We start from the raw sequence: 13141 nt of genomic DNA, 5'->3' as shown, positions 1-13141 counted from the left end.
TACTGAGTCACCTCGCCCCAACGTTCAACGTAACTTCACTTATAATAAAAGTTTGGTATTAGAGAAACCGGTCGACAATTCCACCATTAAAGTATTTCTAATTAAATAACAAGCAATAGCCTTGTCTCCAACGATGATTAGTTGTTCTTATATCACTTTCAGCCCTACCTGGAGCCATTCTGAGCAACGGCCTCCTGCCTTCCTTTCGGTACATACCCATCCTCGAAGAAGACTTGCTTGAAACACTGGAACATCCGAAAACTCTAAATTTTGTAGTATCACTTGTAGATCCACATACATTTTCACATATAGATACATGATTTTGAAAATCATAGTTCTAAATGCTACTGATAAAATAAGAGAACTATTTAAAAATGATGCAAGATGGAAGAACACATTTATTCAAACATTCCAAACTATATCAATGGCATTTAAAAATTTAATTTTCAAGAACAGTTGTCTATAAGTGAAGGCATAAAAGTAAGAATAAGACTGGGATTATCCCAACAGTTAATGTGCAAAATCTAGTAATGAGTCCGCCACGAAAGACAAATATTATATAGAAAACATGCAAACGCAGTCATAAAAAAGCACAAGGGTAAAATTAATAACACAGTGGGATATTAATCTTTGCGGCTTTTGATGCGGCTACACGAGAAGGCTTACAAAAAAAAATAATCAAATACTTGTCGAGATTGTCACTGGAAATGGAAATGAAGAACGCATTTGTGACAATAGATAAGCGACAAACATGCAAGAGGCAGTGAGAAATGAGTTAAATATGAACATTTCGACAATCACAATGCAGAACATGGAGGCGAAGAAATATATATATTTAAAAAAAAATCTGAGAAATTGTTCAGCGGTCATCTCCTATCTATGATAAGCGAAGACGTGTGAGAACCTACAAGTAATAATACAAAATTTAAAGGATGTTTAGATGATCCTGTGCTCTAATATTTCAAGAAAGTACTATTCGCAAAGCAATGGGAGGACTGAGGAGGAAGGTGAAATGATATAGAAGAAATAGTCACTGCTGAATATATGGATAATGCTAGTTATTTAATTATAGATACGTACCCTATAGCCTTCATTAGCACGCATTAAGTTACTGGTTGAAACCCAGTCAGTGAGTTTCATCATTGGCGTATGCAAGGGGAAGTTTCGAGATCCCTCTTCATGACCACGATATTATTAGATTTCTGAGCTTTCGGGAAGAAGAAATGAAACTTGGTAAATTATGTCAGGACCTGGAAGATACGAGATTTGAGTGTTTGGACTCCCCTGATGAAATGCTGTGTACACCATTGGTTGTTAAACACAGCAAATGTTAGTTGTTGTACAGTCTATACGACCGTTTCAACGAGTGAAATTGTTGATTGATTGATTGATTTTTAGTTTAGCGTCCCTTTCAGCAACGAGGCTATATGAGACGTGGACCTACTGATTAACGTGGAATCCGAACCACATGAGCTCCCGCCGGGAATCGAACCCGGGTCTCCCACGAGTGAAATTGTGTGAAGAACTAACTGAACATAATTATCAACACACCGGCCGGAAACGGTGTCTAGTCGGACAATTGTTCTTTATAATTAAAAGTAAAAAAACGTATCAAATCTTTAACTTAACGTAAAACGATTATGCTCTTTTGGTTAAAGGACACGGAGGTTAATGAAAGGAAATGCTTATGAAAAGAACTGGTGGAATATGAAATGTAGGAGAAAACGGGAGAACCCATAACTCACAGACACGATATTGTCCTTCAGAAACATGTTTGGCCTGGGATCAAATCAGGGACACCTCGCACCAAAGATAAGCATATTTGCATACTTGATTTAACGAGTTAATCGTCCTGATTTTAGGTACTGGAATGATCATAAGTTATGAAGAAAGAGAGAGAGAGAGAGAGAGAGAGAGAGAGAGAGAGAGAGAGAGAGAGAGAGAGAGAGAGAGAGAGAGAGAGAGAGAGAGAGGGAGAGAGAGAGAATTAAAATATTGAAATGAAATTTGCCAGTGTTACGTCCTACGCTTATGCTGGCTCGGCTAAAGCAGATAGTGATGATGAGAAATGAATGAAATAGCGAATGAATGAAGTGGGAAAAACGGGAGAACCCTAAGAAAATTCACGCACACGGTGTTTGTCCATCACAAAGCTCACTTGGCCCAAGCTGGGATCGAACCAAGGACCCCATACACCAAAGGTGAACGCTCTACCACTAAGCCACCGCGACCCCTGAGAGAAAATTAGTATTGCACAATTCCCAACATATAAGCTGAATAAAGAGTTTCTTTACATTAAACCAGTGTGTCATCTTTTAAACTTTTTATGCTAAACTCACGTAATTGTGAACAAAGCACACACTTAAAAGTACATATATAAAAAAGTATAACGTTTCAATACTAGAATAGCATCTTCATCAAACACAAGAATGCACTAAAAATAGCTATTCCACCATTATCACCCACCTCATTATTAGCCTTCCTTAGCCTCGGCACATAATAGTGGGATGTTAAAAAAAATGCATCTCTTGGCACGTTGTTTCGTATTCCGTTCGCTGTCCGGGAAAGTTCACAATTCCATATGGGACATTCCATGTGAAATCAACCAATGAAATGGCAAAATCTGACCTGACGATCTCAGATTTTTGTAAAAATTGGTGCACAGCTTTATTACAGTGGGAGATGAAAAAATCCCAAATATTACCTCTTTCCTCCTGAAAGTGTTCCCATACAGTGTGTTCAAAAATGCCAAAAAAGGCATTTTTTCAGTTACAGTGGTATTTAAAAACTGTCAAAAAGGTTAATATGTGCACTAGAGACGTGGAACAAACGCCATTGGAAAGCTTAAAGATTGCTTTACAAGTTGTACTATATTGAAAAAACCTGTAAAATAAAAAATAACACTTCAAAAATTCAAATTAAGATTAGAATTTCGCATAGAAACGTCCCTCTGAATTTGTTCAAAATTGTCCAGATTGTAGTCTCATATATGTACTAAAACACCAAAAAGTTGAATTTTGGGTATTCAATGGGATCCGATTCAAAATTCAACATAAACCAAACATTGCACGATATTGACCATGTGAATATCTGGATTCAGATCGATAACCATTTGCCTGGAGCTATTCACCAGGGTTTGCCCAAGTGGGCCCATTTTTCGGGTTGGGCCCACCTGAAAAAACCCATTTTAAAACTCATCTGGGTTTTTGACCTATTTGTTACTATATTATTGATACAACTAAGGTGATCACATTGTAAGTGATTTTTATCACATTTTAGACTTAGAGGCGGATTAGAGGCTTTCACGTTAACGTATACAACAACATTCAACATAAGACCTTTATAAAAGTTCTGAATGCACTGAATGATTTTTTTTTTTTTTAAAAAAAAAACTTACCTTAGCTTGCGATAGTTATAGAACAAATTAATGTATGAATTATACTTATAACCTATTTAAAGTAAAATAACCAATTTTGTACTTTAGAAAATATTTTCCCTGAATAGTATGCTCGTCGACTTGGCGACACCGAGGGACGTTATCACTCATACGTTTGACAGGTTTAAGGTCATAGGTGCCGGTACTAATAGTACATATGTAAATACATTAGTAAAACTATTAGTATTATTTCTAACCTTTGATGTAAAACACAAGGTTCTTCAACTAAAATCTGGTTTTCCAACAATAACAGTTTAATTCAATCATTTTTTGCTACTCTTAAAATAAGCATTCTGTAGAATCAAAACCAGTAATAGCGCAAAAATTCTTGTCAAATTTAAGAAGCTTAATGTTTGGGGTTCCGAAGACTATGTAACGCTTACTATTTCAAGTGCTGAGTTCAAATTTCCGTACTAGTGGAAGTTTTGATGTACACGCCGTGGAAGAAATCCTCGGGAAATTCCCAAATTAAACGCAGAAGGATCGGAAATGAATACTTCAACAATAAAACTATTTATTTTAAGCCTGCCATACGGGTCCCGTTTTTGAGCCCGAGTGTCCCGCGTTCCCGTAAATTTAGTCGGGACAGGGAAATCCCGTATTTTAACACCCGTTCCACTTCTGCTATCAATGTCAGCTTATTCGAAAAGTGAAAAACAAAAAAATTCTGACATTGATTGGGAATCCTATAATTAGTGAACGAACAGTACGCTGTTGCATGTAACAGTTTCGAGGAAGTTATAACTCTACCCTGTCTGACTTGATAGCGAGCGAAATTTGCAATGCTACTTTTTCCATTGCACTTGACGGAAACTCGGATACTCTCCGGAACATAAAAAAAATAAAAATAAATAAAGTAATAAAAAAAAAGATGGCTTTGAGTGTTTCTACATTTACAAACACAGGGAAGATGACTAACCTTTTCTTCAGCAACACATTAGATAAGTTAACAAGAATTATAATCTTTTTCAGAGGCTAGGAGCACAGAATTGTGGTTTGGTCTTAGAAAAATGTAAATCTGGTCCTGACAATTACATACGACACAAGGAGAAAAATCAGCTTTTCATCAGATTAAACTGACGAACGTAATTTTGACAGATACAGCCATGTAAATAAATATTGCTAAACGCGCGAATCCCGAGAAAACTCACGCACAAGGTGTTTGTCCACCACAAAGCTCACTTGGCGCGAGCTGGGATCGAACTAGGAACCCCATGCACTAGAGGTGAACGCTCTACCACTGAGCCACCGAGGCCTATTATACTTTTGTCCATAACCAGACTACAGTTCATTGCATTGTGTGGATAGTTAAGGAAGGGGGGGATCTGAGGTGTCCCGTATTCTCATGGAGAAAATATGGCAGGTTTATTTACGCTGGAAGATGTTAATTTCATATAAGACATTTTAAAACATTTATTTAATTCATACAACATGAATTGTATCTTTGTTTTAAATTAATAGACCCGTTTTGGTATTCATATTTGGCGAACGTCAGTCAAGCTTGTGGATGACTTGGTCTACATTTGTTCGTTTGTCTGCCGAGCTCCTTCATGGCTACGCGATTAGTGTACGCGTCTTCGGCGTGGGACCCGGGTTTGCTTCCCGGAGGGAGTTCATGTGGTTCGGATTCCACGTTAATCAGTAGGTCCCGTCTTATATAGCGTCGCTGCTGATAGGGACTTTAAACACAAAATCAACTGAACTCGTTTGTCTGTCTCTACCACACACACTACAAGGTACAACTTTCGGCCTTTTAAGTTAAAATTTTCAGAATACAAGCACGAAATACTCTAAATTTCCTTTATAGATTTTGGCGGCATACCAACGTAAAATTTCAAAATGGCGGCCATTATTTCAAAACAGCGAGTATCCATGCTACGAAGCGCAATTTTCAGTCTTTTAAGTTGAAATTTTGACGGTGGAAGCACGAGATATGTTAAATTTGCTGTATACATTTTCTCGGTGATCGAATGTAAAATTTCAAAATGGCGGCAATTTTTTTCAAAACAGCAGTAAGTAGAAAATTGTTGCAAGTTGTGACAATGACAGCCTTGAAATATAAATTACATTTTAACACTTTTACCTCAAAGACATTGAAATATTTCGAAAAAAAAACCGATTAAACCCGAAAAAACCCATATAGGCCCAGGTGGGTTGGGCTTTTTCAAACCCTGCTATTCACCTGCAGCATCAAAGGAACTTATATTCAATTCCATTTGTTTCTTGAAGTATTCATTTGAATTTACACAATTGTCCACCTTTTGAGTTATTTAGAGGTATTACGCTTGTAAACAGTACTCAATACAGGTGATTATTCTTGTTAGTCAGTATGGATGTTTCTAAATTTATGTTGGCTATATTGATACATGTTATTTTCATTCCTTTGTTTCAGGATTGCTATTACAGAACATATTATGAAAGGGAGGGATATATTTTCCTCCCTTTCACAATATTTGTATCAAATGTGTTATGAAACACAGTGACACTGCTCACAATCACTTCACACACTTTCAGCACAAACAATTAGTCAATAAATTCTCTTTCCTATTTCAATTATCCACTTGCACATATCTGTGACAGCAATAGAGGGGCACTTGTCTCCATAGGGTAATCCATAGGACAACCTTCCACTTTTGCTAAAAATCAGAGTTTTAGTCTTTAGCACTCTCCACACATTCTGCTTCACTTCATCTGTTTCGATACATTCACCTTGCAATGCAGACTAACATCGGAAAAGGATGGAAGTAAATCGGCGCAAAATTGAGGCTATAAGGAGAGTGGGGCAGCCATTCCCACCTTAATTCTTCAATTCTGTGTCTTGTTTGTGTGCTGAGTGGGGGGTAGGCGTTTTCGTCAAGAAGAAGACTTCAGGTTCGACATAAGCGACTTGGTCTCCTTCAAAGCGGAATGAGAGGAGTCTTGATTTTTGCAAAGGGTTCGGACAAATTGGTGCAACGGTGAGACAAATGCCTCGATTTCAATGGGGATTATGTAGAGAGGTGAGGAACAATCTACCTTCACATTTATGTATAGTCTACAAATGTATCTCAATATATATATATACATATTATAGCTTAGGGAAACTTATTAAACGGCCCAAGTAGATGCAGAGCGGAATGGATGATGAAATCAAAGTAAACATTTCGTCAGTTGAAGCTGAGACAGAAGGCCGTGTGCTTGTGCGCACTGTAGTGAACACAGTGTGGGTATGACAAGTGTTGCAGATGGCAGATGCCTCGGGTAACGTGTCTATTGAACATCACAGGTCGTACATAAAGATTTAAACTTTACGTAGCAAAAACCCCACAGAAATTCACAGTGCCTTAGATGAAGTTTGTGGCGACACAACAGAGGGCTACTCGGATCCGTAGTGGTCCTGTGAGCATAGAGGACGATGCAAGCCCAGGAACGAATTCATCAACCGCTGACAGAAGTATGCAACGAGTGGCAGATGCACTTGAACAAGATTGCATTTCTAACATCATTCGGATTCCATCTGCGTCAGTATACCTAATTCTGACTCTGCTTGATGGGTCCTCTGCTTATTGACTACTGAACAGAAGCAGTCACGTCTGGACAATGCAACGGTGCTGAAACAGAGATTCAACTTTGACGGTAAGGACTTTCTGCGTCGCATTATGCTATGGATGAAACGTGGATCAAAGATTTTGAGTGGGAGTTGAAATCACAATCCAATGAGTGGAGAGCTTGATCTCCAAGACTACAGAAATGTCGCCGATCTCAATCAAAAGCTAGGCAAATGATTATTTTTGCTTACGATCATCAAGCCATTATCATAACGGACAGAGTTTCATGTGGAAGAAGTGTCACAGCAGTGTATTATTGTAAATTTCTGCTGAAAATGCGCAGAAAAATGCAAAAACGACCGCAGATGCTCAGGGCAGGTCCACTGATTCTCCACGATCCACACCGCTAATGCTCGTCCGCACAGTTCTTTCCGTTTGATAAAATTTATTTTGGGAATAACGGTGGTATGACTGGAACGTACAGAAAATTATTACATTCATTTTAATTTACTGAAAACTCCTCTCAAATTGTCTTTCCATTCTGAAGTTATTTACAAAACTAATTTCATCAAACGGAAAGAACTTTTGTCGTTCACTGTACAAGTGACGAAAATATATCGAGATCTTACCTCTCACATGTAACCTTAATAAGGTATAAACTTGAAATGGAAAGTATGCTCTTTACCATATAATATTCCATAAGGAAGACACGATGAAGTGAAATACTACGTTAAGGCAATGTGATCATAGAAGTGTCACTAAGATGTGCTACACGCAAGACATGTATTCTTATGGTATATAAAGTTTTTCCATGTCCTCGTTTAAGTGTATACCCACTGTCGCTGACCCGTCTGCTCCCTATGGAAGCATACTCTTGCGCCTTCCTGCCCTGACTCGGCTAGACAGCACTCGTGCTTTTCAGTGACCACCTAGCACTAAATATTTTGATTTTAAGTTAATTCGTGCTTTATACACTGCAGTTTTTATGCTGTACACGCTGTAGTTATACTTAGTGCTCCTAAAGTCAATCTGCATCCATCATAGCAACTTCTCCCTACTATAGCAAATACTTTCTAAAGCAGTAAGAGTGTATTTCCTAAGAAAAGTTCGTATCTCAAGAATGTAAGTAGCCTCTGGTGTGGCAACCTAGTACAGGAAAAAAAGTATTTTCGCACGTGTTTTAGAATTTTTGATGTCCCAGGGACATGCATTTGATGGGGCATTCGTTGGTTGGAAACATGAGAAGGTAAAGAATCCTTCGTTTCCTTATTTCTGAATAGTGTGTTGTTTGCAACACTTAACAGATGCAAGTTAATAATTCTTCGCAGTAATATAAACCAGATAAATACGTATCTAGCGTGGAGCAAAGAAAGCATGAAAATATGAAACTTTTGTGACTAACAGCTAAGAGTAAACAATGGAAATAGAAGATAAGTAATTCTACGTAAGATATATTAAAATAATAACAAATAAATAGTAAAACAACGTTAAAAACAGTTCATATGGCCGCCATCTACAGAAGATTAGCCAAATTAATATTGATCCTGCTGACTAAATGGTTAACAAATCGAATGAAATTTCTATCGTGCTGCCAAAATGTCTTGAGCCGTGGCAAAAATTCGAACTAAAGCTCACACCCTCACACACCCACGCGTTGAGCCAATAAGGGTTCAGCTGTTGCCAAGCGAGAAAAAGCGAGTGGAATTCCTTCAGCCGATAGCAGCGCTTGTAACGGAAGACTAGGGATCAAGTCAATGTGGCAGTAGTATAGCTACATAACCAACAAACATCCTAAAGATTAGTGTTTAATGAGTGAATATTTATAAAATAATTGACAGAACAAGGATGTGGGAGGAAACGGGAGAGTTCCGAGAAAGCCCATCAACACAATGCTGTTTCACATTCACTTGGGATTAATCCAGGGACTCCTCACCAGAGGTGAGTTCACTCCACTGAACCACCGTGCTCCGTACGTGGTTATCTGTTCTCACTTTCTTTTGCGGGAGATTTGGCTTCAATATACATTGTGAGGTCATGGTTTTCAATCCCATCTCGGCCCATATCTGTAGCACTGGTTCAAGGATCAAATGTTCTCTTGCCTGAATCTGTCCGCTTAATTTTCCGTAACTGGACTTCTATTTTCTTCCGCAATTACGAAGGGAGAACTTTCAGAAATTTGGGCAACGAGCGTTTTCAGTCTAACATATCCAACACTCAACCTTCTACATTTCAACCCAAGGCTCATTCCGGGTGAAGGTAACAGTCCAGCAACCAAAAATTAGTTTCATGAAGTCAAAGAAGAGAAAGGTATGATTTCATAAAATTTATAAAGTGCCCCATAACCAAAAAATGTTTCATATGACATTTAATAATTAAAATGGAAATGCACAATACTTTACAATACTTTAAGGTAGGCTTGTGTATAGCTCGCTCACCCCAGATCTTTGTCACCGGAACTGGAAGAGTCACTACTACTACTACTACTGTTGCTATTACTTATATCGAGAACAGAACCCAACCAACCTCTGCGGGGCTTCTAACCCGTTCCTACTACTACTACTATTGCTACTAACTACTACTAACGCTACTATTACTACTACTACTACTACTACTTATACTAAAGCTTCCTTACTACAAGATTTACATCTTAAATCTTTATAACATGCCATTCCGATTCATTATGAACTAATATGAATCGTTAGAATCACTATGACTCGTCAAAAATCACTGGGGGGAGCGGGCTATACTCAATCCTTAAGGTATATATGGTTCTCTTTGTAACAAGTCAAATCTAAGCCCTACACAACTTTGACCCTTGTATACAGATAATATACACCACGTAAGAATGATTCTCACAAAGAAGTAATAATAGCTTAAATTGGCCATTACAAATCAAATCGCATAACATTCTCTACTAACATGACACACCATTTCATTTATACTTCTTATTGAATTTACCGCATCTCGAAGTACAGAATACTCATTATAGTTATTGTGTCAACAAATGCTGCTACCACTACCCTATATACGAACCACAAGTTTATCCCAATGATCTCTTTACACCTATACTCTCTCTACAGCGTCAATCTACAGCGTCAATGTAACTTAAAAGCAATTTGTCTTCGTATTTGATTTATATTTCTTTATGACGCTAGAACAGAACTATAAATGCTTACGTAACTTCTTGTAACCTTTTTACTGAATGCCACAACACGGTAACATAAGGAACTTTCAACTAAACCGTGTATTGCAATCACATATGTTCGAAAATCAAGTAACTTATTGGGCGTGGTATGCAAATTCAGTTATTTTGGTAGAATAAGTTTTCATGTATTTAAAAATTACTGATATACATAAGAAAAAGAATTAATGCCATCATGATATTCTGAAACAATAAAATTAAATAAAATAATACGTGTGGGAGAAGATTGTAATAAATCCCTCCTCCCACCAATATCCAAATTTGGAAACATCACCTTTGATGAGAAAACAAAAATTAAAGGTAATACGTACGAAAATATACTACCTAAAATGTAATCAAATAATAAAACATTTAACAACGTAACCTCCAAATATTGATCGATTTCAAATTTTGAAATTCACTCACATGTATTTAAAAGAAAGCAATGAAATATCAAATGTATGCGTTGTATGCATAAATTAGCCACATATTTTATCATACCTATTCCACTGTGCCGAAATTCTCTGAGTATAGGACGGTGTTTCGCCACTGTGGCATTTCCTTTACTGAATAAATTATCTCAACTTCATTTTTACGATTTCATTGCCTATGATCGAGTAATTCTGACTAATATAGTTAATATTGCTTGCCTTACCTTTAATGTTGGGTGCTCTAATGACTTCACATCAGCCATGACAATATAGTAGCACCTACGACACTTTTATGAGGAATCTCATTACATTAAGCAAATAATTGCCTGAACCACCAACTAGCTTCTGTCTCTTCGACCTTCAGCAAAATTCGTCGACCCTTTTTAATTGACTATGGGTAATCTTCATATGTTATAATTTTCCTATGAAATATGACTTTAAAGACTGTAACAGAATATTAAGTACAAAACTTCCGTTATAATAATCACATCTGTAATGAATTAACAAAGTTGTAATAAGTTCGCTTTGTACAACTATGCCAGCTTTGTTGTTGACGTACAATTACTCTTCAATTCCAAAAGTTCCTATCAAATGCAAACAGCGTTCAGCTGATTAGTCTCGTGAAATCTCGTTTGTGAATCTTCACACGAGACCTCACGAGACTAGTCACCATTTTCGTGAAGTACGAGAGCATTCTACCTTTACGTGTTCTGTGTTTTCTACAAAATCAGTGAATTTGAACTTGAAAATCTACAATTTATGAAGTTTTCTTCTTGTAGCATGGATTTTAAGTGTTTGTGATTTAACAAAATTTGTGTTTGTGTAAAATCTGTGGCATAAGACAAAGAAGTGACTCGAGACGTTGGACTGAAAGGAAGCGTGGCTAGTCTTTGTTTCTGTCAAGTTACAAGGTAAGTGCCGTAATTCTGGATCAATACCTTGAAGAGAAACTTGCCGGGTGACCCATTTATACTTTCATTTATAAAGTAAAGAATACTTTCCAAATACTAAGCACTTTCTGCTGGAGTGGAAGTCTATGTTTACGAAATAGTATGGAGTTTGGTTCATGGCTAGGCGTTTCGGTCTTCGAGGAAGCGGAGTTTTAGGCCTATTAAAATGCGAACCATGTTTTGCCCGCCGGCTTCTCGAAGGTAGCTAGACTAGCCTCCAGACGCGTTTCTTAAAAGAAGCTATAGTTTTGATATTAGATAACTTGTTTGTTTTATTTACATATTTTCTGTAACCGGCATATGCGTGAGAGAGTAGCCGAATAATGTCTTTGGGTGGAACGAGTCTCGCGTTCGTGGTTGTGGAGCTTCAATCAAGATTGTTTTTTGTTTATTGCGAGTTGAGTGTTGGTGGAAAGTACTTTGTGAAGCATTTCTATTTGAGTTGTGCTTGTGTATGTTTACATATTCTTAACCAATATTCCAAATTGACATACGAACTAATATGCTTGGGTTTTAAGATGTAAGATAAGGTTTGGCGATCACCGTGTTTGAAAAAAAAAAAAAAAAAAGCGTGTTGCATGTATTTAGTTGGTAATTATCACGTTATAGAGATAAATTTATTGAAATAATGATATTGTGGTTTATTTATGTATGTGTGTAGTTCCATAACATTACATTACCCATGTTATACTGAAACATTGGCTAATTTTATTAAAATGAGTCTTATTGAAGGTATTTAGGTGCAGTACAAGAATAGGGGTGCCAAGGTTTAGTGCTCACGGGTGAAAGTTATTACTTCACAGTAAAATATTAACGTGTAAGGAACTTGTTTATGTCAGTAATAAGCTACTAGCTGAACTCATGCTGTAGGAAAAATATAAATGATAATTTAAGTGAAGTACTGGACATAATACGAAGATTCCAAGCACAGTATATTGATTGTCTGAAAAGATTGTAAGTCATTACTTTCAAACAGTCTTCGCATCAGCGACTTTGGCAGTCTTAAATTTCGTGCTACCCCTTTGTTTTCCGTTATTTGTGGCTCCCACACATCAATTGGTTACGAAACAAATCCCTTTCTGTGTCCACGTCTGTTGAAAATGAAGAATCTTCTATAGAATAAGGGCTTCGTAGAAGTGAATTCGTGCGAACGCCGTTATAGTAGTAGTGTAATTACTGATATATCAATGATTTGCGATGGATGTTTCAGTGAAAACTTTTGCAACGTATGGAACAGTTATTCTTTGTTAATGTGTACTAAGGTAAATGCCCCAGTAGTCGACCGCTTAGTGATGAAAATGACAGTATTTATTTTTTATATAGGATATTACAAAGAGATTAGTAACAAAAGAAAAGCTGTTATAGAGTTCACAATGTTGTGAACGGTTTTCAAATAAAAATCATTTAGTTTCATAAAAATTAATGAACAAAAAAATATTGTTTTTTACATGTTGAACATTCACCATTATTCGACACCCCTAGAAGTCGACAGTACCAGTATTCGACATGTTCCAGTACCAGTAATCGACACCCTGTTCTAGTTTATGAAAAAAGAATATCAATCTTAATCAAATAAAATAAAATCATGGTTATATATCAGAGGTATAAAATCTTGT

At 36.9% G+C, this 13141-nt stretch overlaps 2 protein-coding genes across 2 annotated transcripts in view; one reads left to right on the top strand and one right to left on the bottom strand.

Moving 5' to 3' along the window:
- Kaz (E3 ubiquitin-protein transferase Katazuke) overlaps positions 1 to 11147 on the bottom strand; it is a 40136-nt gene extending 28989 nt beyond the window's left edge. Inside the window, exon 1 of the mRNA XM_081734573.1 lies at positions 10800 to 11147. Coding sequence (XP_081590699.1) covers positions 10800 to 10838 — 39 coding nt within the window. The 5' untranslated portion in view covers positions 10839 to 11147. The remainder of the gene's footprint in view (positions 1 to 10799) is intronic.
- A 91-nt stretch (positions 11148 to 11238) lies between these two features.
- The window catches only part of CtBP (C-terminal binding protein), a 157235-nt gene continuing 155332 nt past the window's right edge, over positions 11239 to 13141 (top strand). Inside the window, exon 1 of the mRNA XM_081734571.1 lies at positions 11239 to 11486. The gene's annotated coding sequence lies outside the window, so the exon portion shown is untranslated. The remainder of the gene's footprint in view (positions 11487 to 13141) is intronic.

The sequence above is a fragment of the Thermobia domestica genome, chromosome 12 (assembly GCF_964235325.1).
Source record: "Thermobia domestica chromosome 12, izTheDome1.hap1.1, whole genome shotgun sequence".
NCBI lineage: Eukaryota > Metazoa > Arthropoda > Insecta > Zygentoma > Lepismatidae > Thermobia > Thermobia domestica.
The sequence above is the reverse complement of the archived record's forward strand: the minus strand, read 5'-3'. Positions and strand labels throughout refer to the sequence as shown.